The following is a 17869-nucleotide window of genomic DNA, read 5'->3' on the forward strand; positions in this document are numbered from 1 at the left end:
TAGGTTGAGTACCGTCCGGGATTCGAACCCACACTGCCAGAGTGAGGCATCTACATGTTATCGCCAGAAGGAATCTGTCCTTAAATAAAGAGTTATCCCAAATATAGAGAGTAGAGTAAAGTAATCACTGACACCTGTAATCGCCGTACGATACAACATGTACAGTGTAACGCTGTGTTAACATTCAGCATGTACTCTCCGACTCGAGCCCTTGTGTGTACTCCCCATTTACTATCAGTTCATGGTGGACTGCAGTCCTCCTGGTATCCGCCAATTAACCTGAACGGAAATGCAAGTTCAATAAGTACCTATTCTGTCGGTCAATATGTTGTGTGCCAGATTTGATCAATGAAAGTATGTATAAAATATATTCTGGTATTTTACTCATATGTCAGCTTCAAGATGGACAAGCACACACGATTTAACCACTAATGCAATTAAAGCCTCCAAAGTTAAATGAGTGAGTGAGTTTGGTTTAACGCCGCTTTTAGCAATATTCCAGCAATATCACGGCGGGGGACACCAGAAATAGGCTTCACACATTGTACCCATGTCGGGAATCGAACCCGGGTTTTCAGCGTGACGAACTAACGCTTTAACCACTAGGCTACCCGACCGCCCCATTATGGTAACATGAATGTATGATTATTGTTTATGCCGCAGCAGCAATCTTGCAGCTGTTCCCGACGACCAATCCCTAAACAGTAAATCTATTCTTAGATATTGTCCAGGAATGTGTCAACTTTTTGTAAATTCAACACATCAACGCCAGGGAACAATCAGTGTCGATTATAGCCACATAATAAACGGATATGCATTGACTATTCTCATTCAAACTTGAAGATTATATTTTGAAGTAAATTGATTAGATCTGTTTGGTCCCAACATGAACGATTATTTAAGTGAAGAATATTTGAATGTTCATTGTAATATGTACTATGAATAACCAGCACTGAATGACCTGTATCAGTCCGTGTGGGTGATGGTCGAGTCGCCTGTATCAGTCCGTGTGGGTGATGGTAGAGTGGCCTGTATCAGTCGGTGTGCGTGATGGTCGAGTGGCCTGTATCAGTCCGTGTGCGTGATGTTCAAGCGGCCTGTATCAGTCCGTGTGGGTGATGGTCAAGTGGCCTGTATCAGTCCGTGTGGGTGATGGTAGAGTGGCCTGTATCAGTCCGTGTGCGTGATGTTCAAGCGGCCTGTATCAGTCCGTGTGGGTGATGGTCAAGTGGCCTGTATCAGTCCGTGTGGGTGATGGTCAAGTGGCCTGTATCAGTCCGTGTGGGTGATGTTCAAGCGGCCTGTATCAGTCCGTGTGGGTGATGGTCAAGTGGCCTGTAACAGTCCGTGTGGGTGATGGTCGAGTGGCCTGTATCAGTCCGTTTGGGTGATGGTCGAGTGACCTGTATCAGTCCGTGTGGGTGATGGTCGAGTCGTCTGTATCAGTCCGTGTGCGTGCTGGTCAAGTGGCCTGTAACAGTCCGTGTGCGTGATGGTCGCGTGGCCTGTATCAGTCCGTGTGCGTGATGGTCGAGTAGCCTGTATCAGTCGTGGGTGATGATCGAGTCGCCTGTATCAGTCCTTGTGCGTGATGGTCAAGTGGCCTGTATCAGTCCGTGTGCGTGATGGTCGAGTGGCCTGTATCAGTCCGTGTGCGTGATGTCCAAGCGGCCTGTATCAGTCCGTGTGGGTGATGATCGAGCGGCCTGTATCAGTCCGTGATGGTCGAGTGGCCTGTATCAGTCCGTGTGGGTGATGGTCGAGCGGCCTGTATCAGTCCGTGATGGTCGAGTGGCCTGCATCAGTCCGTGTGGGTGATGGTCGAGCGGCCTGTATCAGTCCGTGATGGTCGAGTGGCCTGTATCAGTCCGTGTGGGTGATGGTCGAGCGGCCTGTATTAGTCCGTGATGGTCGAGTGGCCTGCATCAGTCCGTGTGGGTGATGGTCGAGCGGCCTGTATCAGTCAGTGATGGTCGAGTGGCCTGCATCAGTCCGTGTGGGTGATGGTCGAGTGACCTGTATCAGTCCGTGATGTTCGAGTGGCCTGCATCAGTCCGTGTGGGTGATGGTCGAGTACACCTACTGCATTTGAATTATTAAACAACGTCTGTTTCAGTGGGGCCACCCTCGTCTCTACCTGTCATGGAGGATATTCTGGGCTCTGTTTCATACTTCCTGGCTTGTCAGTAGCATGGTGTATGCGACCAAAGTGACGTCATCGCCACTAGGTGGCGCTGTGTGGTTCATCTACCTCACCAACTGGACCTACCTCCTGCTGACCACCAGTGCTGTCCTGGACGCAGTCATCGTGGTGTTCGTCAGGATCAACAGACAGGACATTATAAAGGGTAAACGAGTATTCAGTGTTAATAATACTGAAGATATACAAATAGAAGTAGAACTCACTGGATCAATTCCGAATGGACCTTGTCATTGCAAACTGCGCTCTGAGATATTTGTTTGTCTGTTGTCTGCCGCACTCAGCAATATTCCGTCTAAATGACGGCGGTCTGTAAATAATCGAATCTGGACCAGACAGTGGTTGACATCATGAACATCGATCCACTCAATTGGGATCAATGACATGCATCAACCAAATCAGCGAGCCTGACCACCCGATCCCGTTAGTCGCCTCTTATAACAAGCATAGTCGCCTTTTACGGCAAGTATGGGTTGCTGAAGACCTATTCTACCCCGGATCTTCACGGCTGAGTGACCATTTATATCGAGAAATTAGACTAACCTTCCATAGTAGCAGCAATACCACGAATCTGTATAACCTACCAACAAACATTCTAAACAGAATGATATATGTGACCAAGAAACGTGGGAGATAGGACTAGGCGAGTACGATAATCAGGTTTAATATTGGATTCGAAGCAGCGACTAAGGGACATAACGCTGCACTCATTTCGGCGACTTAGCCTACTCGGCCACCCGTTTTCCCTATAGCAAATAGCATAAGCAAACTGTCCGATAATATGACCCTTGTATATTTCTACAAGATCGCCTCACGATCGTTTCGTTATAGAGTGAGTAAGTGAGTATGGTTTTACGCCGCTTTTAGAGCAATATCGCGGCGGAGGACACCAGAAATGGGCTTCACACATGTACCCATGTCTGGAATCGAACCCGGATCTTCGGCGTGACGAGCGAACGCTTTTACCACTAGGCTACCCGACCGCTCCGTTTCGTTATAGAAAGCATATTGCATTATGATTATGATCAGGGTCGGAAGTGGAGTGGGGACATGAACAATGCAATGGTACGTAAGGCCCAAGTTGACTTCTCTGCTATGGTAAAATCGACATTTACACTGTCAAAATATTTTCCGCTATAGGTTTCACGTCACGTCTACCTTGGTACCTGAAGCTATCCTGGCTCCTCAACAGTGTCGTCACTGAAGGGAGTTTACACATCAGCGCCCTCTACTGGATCTTCATTTTCAAGGGTGTGTACAGTATTGCTGTCTTTACAATACATACACGCGCGTGATGCAATTATACATAAAAGAGCGCATCATTAAACTGTACATGTATAACAGGCATCCGTAGACCACAAGGACAAGTGATGCTGGTCTATCAAATTCGTTAGACATTTTTTAGTTTCTATGTATATAAAACGAAGTTTATGGTTATTGAAAAAAATGTCTTAACGTAGGATTTACCTTGTACTTGTATTTAGCTGCCATACGATCTCTGTCCGAAAGAATCTATGTAAATTTGTTAATTTTATAATGAAAATTGTAAACACTTCCGGGTAACCTCTTTCCACCGCCATGTAAAATACTGTTTGTACCTCATATGTCGATACATTGGGCCTGAGAGAAATAAAGTACTGTTCTGTTCTGAACATTTAGCATTATTTTGGTCGCCTTTCAGATCAACGTTTGACACTGCTGCGATTCATCCTCCACGGTATGAACTCCATCTACGTCTTGTCCAACCTCCTCATCACCGCCATGCCAGTTCGTGTGTATCACGTGATCTACCCAGTTATCTATGGCGTCATCTACACAGTTTTCAGTGTCGTTTATCACATACTTGGTGGAGCCAATGAAAAGGGAGAACCGTATATCTACAAGATTCTTGATTGGTCCAAATTGAAGCGGACTCTACCTCTTGTGTTTCTGAGTACCTTTGTGGCTCTACCGTGTTTGTATTTGGTCGTTTATTTTACTCACATACTGAGAATATACGTACGTTCAAAATGTCTAAAAAATAACGAGGATACCAGAATTCTTGATTCATCGACAGAAAGAAGTGACAGTGAATGTGCACGTGTTTGACCAAGCATCTCTACATGTATGTGTGAGGTATGCAGCCGTGATACCTCCAAGAATCACTTATATACTTTGATAGTTAAACAGTGACTATTTAAACAATTCACCTTCACATCAAAACGCATCATTGTCACGCGAAGACGTTTTTTCTAAGGTTGAGTTCGTCGTACACAGACAGTATGGAACATTAATCATGTAATCGTCCACAGGACCACAGTATTTACGGACTGTCATAGTATAGCTGAATTATTGTCGAATGCGGCCTAAAACAACAAACTAACAAATCGTCTTTTATTCTTAGAAACAGCTTCGGCTGACGGGTACATTTCGATTGTTCTAAGATTTTAGTTTGTAAATTTAAGAAATCTTCTCAATTTTACAAATAAAAGTTGTGCTACAGATCGTCGTCACTTTTTTCACCTGTTCGTTAAAAGAGGATTATATGATGGGTTAAAGTTATTCAAGCCGTAATGTTTGCTTCTACAGATAATAGACTGCCACTGTACAAACATACGGTCCTGTTTTTACGTTAAGAAATAAAGTTTGCTCTACCCCCCATGTATAGTGTAATCACGTGACACGAAATATTCCAAGTGCATTGTTTGGCCGAACTAACATGGAAACAGAGCCGAAGTTCGGTGTCGCTGGTTATTATGAGTTAGGATGTTTTCTGTACTTACTGAGATAGGACCGCCTCCGTGGTCTAGTGGTAGAGCGTCTGCCCGGAGAGCGGAAGGTCCGGGGTTCGATCCCTGGCTGCGTCATACCAAAAGATGTTAAAAGATGGTACTTGTTGTTACCCTGTCTGGCGCTCGGCACTAAGGGGCTAAAACAAGGACTGGTCGGCTCGGTGTCAGTATACTGTGTCTGAGTGGGGTATTCATGTTAAACTGCGCATGGTATCTCAGTGGGCTAGCACTATAGATCGGCATCAGTCCGGGCTAGTACAAGCAGACATACACACACATGTGCATGCACGTCTCTATATAAGTGCAATAATCTTGGACGCGACGTTAAACCCCATTTCACCTCACCTCACCTCACCTCACCTCACCTCACCTCACTTACCGAGATGGTTGCGCTACATGATACTGTAACCGACGTGAACCGACGGCCTCGGGCGTGATGCGTTTGGCGTCGCCATGGGACGAACATGGCGCATTAGACCCGTGAAGATCAGGGTTGGAATAGGTCTTCAGCAACCCATGCTGGTCGTATGGGGTGACTAACGGGATCGGGTGGTTGACTTGGTTGATCTATGTCATCAATCCCAATTGCGTAGATCGATGCTCAGGATGTCAATCACTGGATTGTTTGGTCCTGAGTTGATTATTTACAGAAGGTTGTCATATAGCTGAAATATTGCTGAGTGCGGCGTTAAAGAACAAACAAACAAACAAACATGGCGGATAAAGAGCAACAGGGTCCGGTTTGTTTGACTGCTGTATTTTGTGAAATGCCGTACGCTGAGCAACAGGTGTACATGTATGTGGTTATGAAACTGTTCAAGGATTGCTCATTCCTTTGACTCGAGAGACATACATTATACGTAGGGAACCAACGCCCGCTCGGGCAATTTTGTGAGTGTTGTGGCACTGACACAGTTTGAATTTGTTGGGGAAAACCCCGCGGTATGCGAGATGGTTGACATCATCTTGCCGTATTTCTTTCCATGTAATATTCTAATATTCGACAAGTTTAAAGAAACAGTTTCACCGATAAGTGATGTGGATGTGTCATCTATTTCGACAATAATTAAAAAGAACGATGTTACCAAGGCTACGTTAGATCACGGAGGAGGTAATTTGAACAGCGTCATTACGTCATCCCATTATGACATACCTCAAAATGTTAGGCGCCTTTGACCTTTTAGTTGTCAGCGCATCCTTGAACAAAAAACACTTTTCAACTGTCGGTTTTCTTCAACTTGACGTATATTCCACAATACGAGGTAAAATGCACTGGTTAGTAAAAAGAAACACATGACTGCCACTCAAGTTTAGGGGCGATGATTAAGATAATCCGTCCGGGCGATATCGCCCCAAATGTATACTGACAGCGGTATTCCACGATCCACGTTGTGATAGCAAACTAAGAAGAGCATCAGATATATCGGGTTTCTGTCCGCGTCGTGAAATGTAGAAAAATTCCTTGTCAGAATCTACCGTGCTTATTCATTGTATTTCATATACCCCAATACTTCAAGGCTACAAAGTCAACACTCGCTCACATTTAGTCCACAACAAACACCTATGACATACAAGTATCCATTTAATCTCAAGCACAAACAACAGCCAGAATCTCGGATGCTTTAAACATTGACAGAGAAGAACAATGTCGACATGGCCATGCTGTGCAATACTTAAACGTGTATCGTGCAATGGCGCTCATCACACACTTATAAGTGGTCTAGTGGTAGAGCGTCCGCCCGGAGAGCGGAAGGTCCAGGGTTCGATCCCCGGCCGCGTCATACCAAAAGAAGTTAAAAGATGGTACTTGTTGTTACCCTGTCTGGCATTAAGGGGCTTCAAGAAGGACTGGTCAGTATACTGTGTCTGAGTGGGGTATTCATGTTAAAACTGCGGCATGGTATCTCGGAGAGCTAGCACTATAAATCGGCATCAGTCCGGACTAGTACAAGCAGCCACACAAACACACACACGTACATTCACGTCGCTATATAAGTGCAATAGTCTTGGACGCGACGTTAAACCCCATTTCACCTGCCACCTCATCACACGTTCATCACACGTTCATCACACGTTCATCGTACGTTCATCATACGTTCATCATACGTTTATCACACGTTCATCACACGTTCATCGTACGTTCATCATACGTTCAACATACGTTCATCATACGCTCATCGTACGTTCATCATACGTTCATCATACGTTCATCACACGCTCATCACACGTTCATCACATGTTCATCATACGCTCATCATACGTTCATCATACGCTCATCGTACATTTATCACACGTTCATCATACGCTCATCGTACATTTATCACATGTTCATCACACGTTCATCACACGTTCATCATACGCTCATCATACGCTCATCACACGTTTATCACACGTTCATCATACGCTCATCGTACATTTACCACATGTTCATCACACGTTCATCATACGTTCATCATACGCTCATCGTACATTTACCACATGTTCATCACACGTTCATCATACGTTCATCATACGCTCATCGTACATTTATCACATGTTCATCACACGTTCATCACACGTTCATCATACGCTCATCATACGTTCATCACACGTTCATCACACGTTCATCATACGCTCATCGTACATTTATCACACGTTCATCACACGTTCATCATACGTTCATCACACGTTCATCATACGCTCATCATACGGTCACCATATGCTTATCACACGCGCATCTCACGCTCATCACACGGTCAACATTCGCTCATCACACGTTCATCATGTACGTTCATCGCACGTTCAACACGTGTTCACCATATGCTCTCTCTCTCTCTCTCTCTCCCTCTCTCTCTCTCTCTCTCTCTCTCTCTCTCTCTCTCTCTCTCTCTCTCTCTCTCTCCCCGCCTCCCCCCCCCCCCTCTCAAACGCACACACAAACGCATAAATCACTCATAAGCCCATTATTACAATTCTTACCGCTCCCATGAAACGTTGAGTTGGGAGATTCCAGTGTGTCAGTGTTACAGCACATAGAGAAAGTTAATGCTCAATCTTCATACAGACAAACGTAACCTTACACCCAGACATATGCTCGGCAATCAGCACAACTACATTGAAGAATGGGTCCTACTGTTTCTTTCTTTGACAGTAAGGTATTTAGTGACATTGGGCTCCACGCAATGCCATATTCACTGAACGCTGTGATGTACAGAATGGGCGCAAATACTGACGACGCTATTCCGCAACTCGTCAGACACAGGTATTTTCAAATATGTTCTGTTACATTCCGTAAATGTCGGCCATAATGCATTGCCGAAAGTAGAGGGAGTAAGGAGAAAACAGCTATGATAATATCGTGATTTTGAGCATGGTGTAGGTTTAGGGTGGTCCGGTGATTGTATTCGACCAAAGTGACGTCACCACCGCTAGGTGGCGCTGTGTGGCTCATCTACCTCACCAACTGGACCTACCTCCTGCTGACCACCAGTGCTGTCCTGGACGCAGTCATCGTGGTGTTCGTCAGGATCAACAGACAGGACATTATAAAGGGTAAACGAGTATTCAGTGTTAATAAAACTATACAAATAGAGTGAGTGAGTTGGGTTTAACGCCGATTTTAACAGTATTCCAGTCATATCACGGCGTGTCACCTTCATGTGGAAGGAAAGCCCGAAGTGATGCAGGTCCCAGACGTTTACCACTTCGGTGAAACCCACGAGCACGGTTATGGTGCTGACAAAACTCGAAACATAATCGGGGCGAACCGGGATTCGAACCCACAATCATAGGTTTCTGGCGTGCCCAAGGGACGCAACTCTGCACTGCGAATCGCGGCGCCTTAGATACACGTAGAAGGATGCATGTGATATGCTGTACCTGCTGGTGTAGGACTGGTGGTCGTCCAGTGATTGGAGCGAGATAAAAGCGGTATGTGGAACTAATCCGGTGATTGTATGTGGACTATGTGTTTCGTCATCCATTCTGCACTTGCAACATATTATCGGTCAGAAAGGTCGGCTTTGACTTCGGTTTACGAACATCATCAGACTCTGTCGACAAAGACATCATCAGCTTTATCTGCAATTATATTTATATCAGATTGGCTACGGTGATATACGTGACAACGTATGATATCCTATCTTCGCTCTACCCTGACAAAGCGCCATGGTACCGTAAACACTACCATATTACTGGAACTATCGGCGAAGTCTGGCCTACGCCTTCCGAAGCTCGGTTTGTTTGTTTGTTGTTTAACGCTGCACTCAGCAATATTCCAGCTATATGACGGTGGTCTGTAAATAATCGAGTCTGGACCAGACCATCCAGTGATTGACATCGTGATAAACGATCCACGAAATGTGGATACGATGACATGTATCTTCCGAAGCTTGAAACACTAACGTTTTACAGATGATACTGATATCCTAATCCATAGTGTTACGTGTTAATCCAGAAATCTGCACGTAAATGAATTCAGTGTGAAATCAACAAACAATAAAGAAATGGTATCAACAATCAACAATTCTATTCTAAAATAAACTAGGCTACAAATTAATACAAATTACTGCACAGCAATGTAAGAGGCAGTACACAATTACAAAACAGTATAAAATAACCAGAAACCTATGATTGTGGGTTCGAATCCCGGTTGGCACCGATTATGTTTCTAGGTTTGTCAGCACCATACCCGTGCTCGTGGGTTTCACCGAAGTGGTAAACGTCTAAGACCTGCATCACTTCGGGCTTTCCTCCCACATTAAGCTGACACGCGGTGATATGACTGGAATACTGTTAAACCCAACTCACTCACTCAAAAGGCCACGAGACAACATATCCTGATAAGGCCATGGACCTGACGCGGCTGTTATCTGTACTGCAGTATTCAAACGTCAATATAAACTTAAGACTTGACCATGTCATGTACATGTATATGTCAATAGCCCCAACGTGTCATTATTCCAGAATACACTGCACTGCGGATATTGCTTGTGTTCTGACAACCTGCTGTTGGATGGGGATGCTTCGCCCAATCTGTCAACAAGGTATTACCTGACACTGAAGACATCTGAAGTTAACATCACGTCATGGTGGTTGTGCCCTTGAAAGCGTATTCAAGACAGATATCGAAGGAGTGAGTGATTTGGGTTTAACGCCGCTTTTAACAATATTCTATTTATATCACGGCGTGTCAGCTTAATGTGGGACGAAAGCCCGAAGTGATCCAGGTCTAAGACGTTTACCACTTCGGTGAAACCCACGAGCACGGGTATGGTGCTGAAAGCGGAGACACCAGTCAGACCAATTCTATAAATATGTCACACTCGGCGTGGCTATGTGTGAACGATGAAACGTCACATTGGGCAATATGCTTGTTGTCAGCTTTTACAAACGTACCCACACCAGCCCCATGGTGGTATGTGGGCTGGAGACGACGAGGGGATGCCAGACAAGGACGGAACACACCGGGTGATTCAGCATGGTCGGCACAGCTGCAGGACATTACCAACAAATACGCTGTACCATTTCAACACTGTCTAAAACCGGCACACCGATTTAGACGTTCATATCTTCTGAAGCTGACAACACGCAGTTGCTCTTGGTGTGTTGAACTTAAATATACACATGACTCTAGAGGTTTGTTTCAACTCAAACACATATACAAGTTTGAAAGATATATCCATGTTGCATTGAGCACTCCAGCTAAGACCGCCTCCGTGGTCTAGTGGTAGAGCGTCCGCCCGGAGAGCGGAAGGTCCGGGGTTAGATCCCCGGCCGCGTCATACCAAAAGACGTTAAAAGATGGTACTTGTTGTCACCCTGTCTGGCGCTCGGCATTAAGGGGCTAAAGCAAGGACTGGTCGGCTTGGAGTCAGTATACTGTGTCTGAGTGGGGTATGTATCCATGTTAAACTGCGGCATGGTATCTCAGTGTGCAAGCACTATAAATGGGCATCAGTCAAGACTAGTACAAGCAGCCACACACACACACACACACACACACACACACGTGCATGCACGTCGCTATATAAGTGCAATAACCTTGGACGCGACGTTAAACCTCATTTCACCTCACCTCACTTCTCCAGCTATATCACGGAGATATGTATGTTATCGAGTCCTGGTCAGGCAAACCAGTTTCTGATCCAAGCCGACGGTACGATGATGAACTATCAGAACATATGACTTAGAAACTAAAGTTTTATGTGTTCATAGAAATTAAAGTTCTCGTAAGATACACGATGCCATGTCGCTTTTATAATAACATCCTGTCTTTGTACATGTGGAACTGACATAGGGTGGAAGGTGGCTTCTTATCTAAGTATACATTTCCATTTTCAATTTGATTTGAGGAGTTTATCCATCATGCAAACACATGCACCACTTGAGAACACTCAGACAGAAATCAGAAGTAATATCCAAAAAGATATGCGAAATTCAGACATAATTATATTTGCTTAACTAACATTAATAAAATCATTGATAAGGGAAATAACCCGTAACGAAACACGGCTAATTACTTCCAAGCTTGTTTTGTATATACCTCAGAAACATAAACCGGTGAGGAATGATGTCATAATCATCTCTTTTAGATTATCTTCAAAGGAACCAAACTCCTAAAATTACAGAGATCTAGATTGAAAAGTAAACACCTCCCCGCCTTTTTATTTTGATTGCAATATTTGTGCTCTTGGGTCATCCTCATAATGTCCACAACTCATTTCAAAATAAAAAGTTGTGAACATTAGGCTGATAAGGAACGAGTTGTTGATCTTTAATCAGATTATACTCTTGATGCTTGAAGCTGGAAGTTCGTTACAACAATAGTTTAGGCCATGAGCAGAAATTAAGTGCGCACAGAGCACTTATGCACAGTGAATGCTGCGCTATACAAATGCATATATTTGTTTATTTTTTTTATCATTTTCTTTATTATTATTTATTTATTTATTATTTTTTTCATGCGTCTCGTGACATATCATGTTTCTCTCATCCTGTGAGGGGGGGGGGGGGGGGGGGGGGGGGGGGGGGGCAAGTGGCCACGAGTGAAAATATCTCCTTTCCCCCGTCATGAGATGAGAGAAACGTGATATTTCACGAGACACATGGTTTATCCTATTTATTATATGTTTTTTGTGTGGTTGTCGACCGAATTGTTTTCAGTACAAATGAAAAACCTTGAAACGTAATTCTCCCCACATAACACGCAGTGACGTTTCACCACCTCTCGTAAGTACGAGTTAAAAGTGAGTTTGAGTTTGTAAAATCTTTACAAATGTAACCACAGTAATAACAAAATATTTGAGAACTCAAATTCTTTTTTATACATTTGGATATGATTATATACAAAATCAACTTCAACTAAACATTTTGTTGAAAGCTACGAGGTCGCTGTTGGAAGCGAAGCAGTACACGCTGGTCAGGTAACAAACATGGTGCTTTGCGAAACGAACAGTCTCGATTGACGAGTTAAATGAGAAATTCACAGTTTTTTCACAAACCATTTTCAAGAGAATGATAAAGGCAAGAGCGACATTAACTCCATAAATGACCATCTGTCATTATTTTACCTTGTCACTGAAGAACTAACGTAAAGGGAAGTCAACAGTTTGTGTACGACCCAGAGAAGATAAAGGGAGACAATTTGTGGGTAGGTAACTCTTGTATGACAATATTTCCGTCAAAGTGTTATGTTCACTGCAGCGAAATATCAAGTGTTATGTTCACTGCAGCGAAATATCACACTGAAGTATATAACAAATATTGTTTCAACTGATAAACAGTGAATCTACTTATTCTAATACATTTATCTTTACGCCATGAAGTTAGCTTTACGCATTGATTACTAGAGATAATCTCTTCTTGTACATCTTCCCTATTCAACTGGTAGGAAGCTCACCTAATTGAAACTAAAACAAACAGTTTTCGTCCTTGTTACCTGTAAACACGTATGCAAGTGCTCCTTCCATGGATTCTAGATAACGAAAAGTTCCTTTTATATTGTAAAATTCATAAGAAATCTTTGTCAAAAAGCAGAGTCGATTGTACGATTTCGACTTTATAAATCACTATCAAATAGTAATGGTCCCAGGTGTTCTCGAAAAGGTGAGCCTCTTCTGCCACACCGGTGGCACCCGTCCAAAACACATGCTAAGGCAAGTCAATTGTTCACCTGAAAAATAACGGGGCCATATGGTACAAGCAAAATATGGAATTGCAATATTCTGTGACTGATGCGTCACATTTGAAAATTCTCCACATGTCTATCATAAAGAATCGAATGACACCCTTTGGTACAATGTTTTTCTTTACATTGCTGTAGGATACTGCCCTATACATTCGGTACTGCTCTTTATACTGTAAAGCAGTTCGACATAAAAATGCCTTCAACATCTTCTGTTTCTGTCCACGATGGGATGGGGTCATTAGACGTGAACAGCTGCCATGTCATCACACAGAAAGGAACGTTGCCACCCCAGTCGTGTGTTTGTGTAAGAATATTTGTAAAAGAAATTGCTATCAAAGTATAAACAGTCTTTATCACCTCCAACTGCGTTATGAAGTACATAAGTGCTTTTATCATATTTTTATGGAACTAAATTCTTCATAGAATTTGATCGCGATGTTGTTTTTTCCTCAGAGTCTGAGATTGCACAATTAGCTTAGTTTTCTTCTCCCGACGGTAAGATGCGCTCTGCAATTCACAATGACTGTGTAACGGGACATCTATTTATTAAAGACATAGAGAAAACAATTCTTATAGAACATATGCTGTCAACAGGTCTGTAACTGATTTGAATCAAGCAAGGGAACGGCTGCCGGTGAAGTAATATCAGGCAGCTTTTACTCACTCATATTTCTGTTTCATAGAATCTCGTTTTTATTGTATTAAACACATGTACACTTCTGTGCGTTACATTCGCATTGAACAAATTGTCTGCACTCGAGTGAGAGAATATCTCGAACATGCTATAAGATTGTTTACCTTTTTCTGATAAATGATCAAGTGGCATACATCTTCTTCTGATTAATTGTATGCAACTACTTAACGTCAAACCCTACAACTATTTATTGTTTCATTACATCGGTCGATTATCGATCTTTTCTAATCACCGATAAAATAAATATGGTATGTATAGAGTCCCTACTATGTTTCAGATCATACTATTGTCGCATTTAAGACAAACATTGAGCACAGCTTCGCCGATAGCCAACTTAAAGTGGCCAAGTGGCCTACCCCAACGAAACGTAACTTAGAGCAAGTTAAAGTTTGGTTTTACATCTCATGTAACTATCATGACGTCACAAAATGGTGCGAAATATAAAAGGTTGAAATCGGATATTGAAAAAGGGACACATTTCGGACTCTGGGTTGTCTCTGAATCTGGAATTACACTCTCTTGGATGACTATTATCACATTTTCCACCTGGAATGTATTGCCAAACATACTTTGAAGATTTAATAACTGCAAATCCACATTTTGTATCCTATAACTTTGTATGTAACATTTACCAAATGCCTTCCCACAATGATTGAGAAAGTTGGAGCTGAATTGAGATAAAACTTTCTATTATTATCTTGATAAGTAAAACAGCTCCATCACATGATGCCATTGCCAGCCATTGCCAGACTCATGTATGTTACCCAAAGAGGAATGATGATAAGTCATTAGCTTCATCACATGCAAGTCCTAGGATGCTTACAGATCCTATTCCATGTTGATAAGAAAGACAGTTTCACTGTATGTAATACAACAGCCATGTGAAGTTCTCATTCTCATTATCATAATCACACTTATACACTCGTCAAGTGTTGGTACATGGGCCATCATCGTCTATCTTTCGGACATAGAAATCTACATCAGTCAATGTCTGATCAAGGCAAACAAGAATGACGACATACTAAATGTGTGGCAATCCCCTGAAGGTGGTAAACATGATGTAGCCGTCGTTTAACTCGCAGTGTCGTAGCCTGTCGAAACACAGTGCCATGCAGGCTTTGAAGAATACGACACCAACATGTTACATCTCAAATCGTAAACACACATAAACACCTATTAAAACCTGCAATGTTCCCTTCATAAGAACATACCGTAGCTTCAGGTGCACTGAGCACGTCAAGGGACCAGTATGTTTAAGGAAGTATTTACTCTCATTTATGGGGATCCAAGCGTCGTGCTATACTGGTCCTTGTATAATCTATGCAGGACCAGTGTTTCTTTGAAGATATATGCCTTTGAGCTTCTCTCCCAACATGTGGTAGGGTCAAATAACGTCAGGATTTAGAGCCTATAAGATGATGATGTAGCCAATCAGTACGTGATGAGGTATCCACACGTGTGTAAAAGATCTCCCTCCATGTGCCTGGTACCGACAAGGTGGATGAAGTACTTGAAAAGGTCTTAGGTTAAATTCTACTGTTCCCTCAAACACGCGGTGCCTCATATTCGTTTCATGGATTATTTGAAGGTTATTTCTTTTTCAAACACGTAAAGATATGGATGTGTAAATTGTTTTTGGATGGGAAAAGTGTCAATTGTTTAGGACACAGTCACAATTTGAAGTTTTACTTTATTGTAATTTCACCCACACGTTGTCTGAACAAATTAAGTCATGACAACTGTAACTATATTGAGGAGAAATACCATCAACATCCGAATATAATTGACAGATGTAAACGACTTCGTAGGGATTCAGCAAAAAAGAGGCGTTTCGGATGTCACAGACATGTTATTTACTAGGTAAGGTGAGGTGAAATGGGGTTTAACGTCGCGTCAAAGATTATTGCACTTTTATAGCGACGTGCATGCACGTGTGTGTGTGTGTTTGTGTGGCTGCTTGTACTAGTCCGATTTATAGTGCTAGCCCACTGAGATACCATGCCGCAGTTTAACATCAATATCCCACTCAGACACCGTATACTGACTCCGAGCGAACCAGTCCTTGTTTTAGGACAAGGTAACAAGTGCCCGCTCTCCGGGTGGACGCTCTACCACACGACCACGGCGGTCGTTATATACTGGACGGGGTAGCCCAGCGATTAAAGCGTTTGCTCGTCATGCCATACACCCGGGTTCGATCTCCCACATGGGTACAATGTGTGAAGCCCATTTCTGGTGTCCCCCGCCGTGATATTGCTGGAATATTGCTAAAAGCGGCGTAAAACCATACTCACTACTCATGTCATGACAGATTTACTGTAGTCAAGTGAAAAAATCGGGTGTGCTGTACTTTTTGAGTAGCATATTTTAATTTTGTGTAAAAGTTGCGGTTGTATTTCAATGAATGTACTAAATATTGTAAATATCTGACTGCCTTTCAATCCCTTGTGAAGTAAACAGTGTACTGGACATTCCGTTCGGGAGATAGAACTGATTACGTTACCCATGAAAAAAACATCACAAACACAAGCTATCATGAGTTCAGTTTGCTGGAGTTATTCCGATCGACTTTGGTGATGACATTGTCCGATGCAATTTCCTTTTTTGACTGATAACGTTTGTTCCCGATGTTTTTAAATGAACAATTGCATGTGGATGTGTTTGTTTGAAAACGTTTTATGTGGAGGACATTTCTAAATTGGACACATCAATGCCAAAATGACGTCCGATGCTATACCCTATTTTGACTTATACCATATGTTCCCGTGTTTCTTTTAGATGAACAATTGACGTGCCTTTGCGTGTGTTTGTGACGGGTACACCGGTTGGGCAGGATACGCTCATCGTTTGACGAACACATGGCATCATCAATATTTGATAGTGATAGATAAACACATGCTCGTGATATAGTCGGAATCGTACAATGGACGCTGCTTATGGCAAAGATTTCTAATGAAATTTACAATATAAAAGGAACTTTTCGTTATCTAGAATCCATGGAAGGAGCACTTGCATTTTCATATTTTTTTTATGAATATAGAAAGGTTTTGTCGGTTTTCTTTGGATTGGACACGTAATCAGAGCACTCATCCCATGTGCACCAGTGTGTCTTCAGAAGCCTTTGAAATCAATCTGATCTTAGAACAGCAGTAATATCATATGGTTCACCTGAATGTATTACCTTGCGTATTTCACCATTTTGTGTTTGACTGCGCATTTTGTGTTTGTTCTCAAATACCTGTTTAGCTCGAGGAAAGGGAACTCGAGCCATATGATCTATAAGGTGTAGGCGCAGGGCTCAACTTAGTAATCACCATCTCATCCACCTTCGTAAATGGTTAACCCTCACAGAAAGTCGAATCTTGTAAGCAGCCTTCAGAAAAGGGCTTGTTAACTGCTGATAGATCAGTTACTTATGTATTTTATGTTAGCTCACAGAGTGTGTGCTAATTAACTGCTGATGGATCAGTTACTGCTATACGGTTTGTGTTAGCTCACCTGGCACAGAGTGTGTGCTAATTAACTGCTGATAGATCAAGTAAGACGAGTTCTATGGATGAACAACTTCTTTATTACAATTAGTGCGACGTTTCGGTGTAGATCCTAAAACTTAGATGTCAATAAGTGTATATATACCTATGCTGTTTAGCCCTATCCATCACTTGCTTGATAAAGGTGTTAGGATCTACACCGAAACGTCGCACTAATTGTAATAAAGAAGTTGTTCATCCATAGAACTCGTCTTACTTCATCACTCCAACTTCTAAATGCCACTCAAAGAAGTTGCTGATAGATCAGTTACTTCTATACTGTTTGTGTTAGCTCACCTGGCACAACGTTTGGGCTTGATGACTGCTGATAGATCAGTTACGTCTATACTGTTTGTGTTAGCTCACCTAGCACATAGTAAGGGCTTTGTAACTGCTGATAGATTAGTTACTTCTGTACTGTTTGTGTTAGCGCACCTGGCAGAGAGTTTGGGCTAAGTAACTGCTGATAGATCTGTTGCTTCTTTACTGTTTGTGTTAGCTCACCTT

General features: G+C 42.7%; 1 protein-coding gene across 3 annotated transcripts in view; it reads left to right on the forward strand.

Annotated features, from left to right (window-relative positions):
* Positions 1-4681, forward strand: part of LOC124113941 (protein rolling stone-like) — a 93028-nt gene extending 88347 nt beyond the window's left edge. For 2 of the 3 annotated variants that reach the window (XM_046474443.2, XM_046474445.2), the window contains exons 2-4: positions 2117-2348; positions 3341-3451; positions 3882-4681. In XM_046474443.2, the coding sequence (XP_046330399.2) occupies positions 2117-2348; positions 3341-3451; positions 3882-4288 (750 nt within the window). In that variant the 3' untranslated portion in view covers positions 4289-4681. The remainder of the gene's footprint in view (positions 1-2116; positions 2349-3340; positions 3452-3881) is intronic. The other variant, XM_048397080.1, reaches the window with a different exon arrangement.
* Positions 4682-17869: the final 13188 nt, after the last annotated feature.

This window comes from Haliotis rufescens, unplaced genomic scaffold (assembly GCF_023055435.1).
Source record: "Haliotis rufescens isolate VD_foot unplaced genomic scaffold, xgHalRufe1.0.p SCAF_16, whole genome shotgun sequence".
Classification (NCBI taxonomy): domain Eukaryota; kingdom Metazoa; phylum Mollusca; class Gastropoda; order Lepetellida; family Haliotidae; genus Haliotis; species Haliotis rufescens.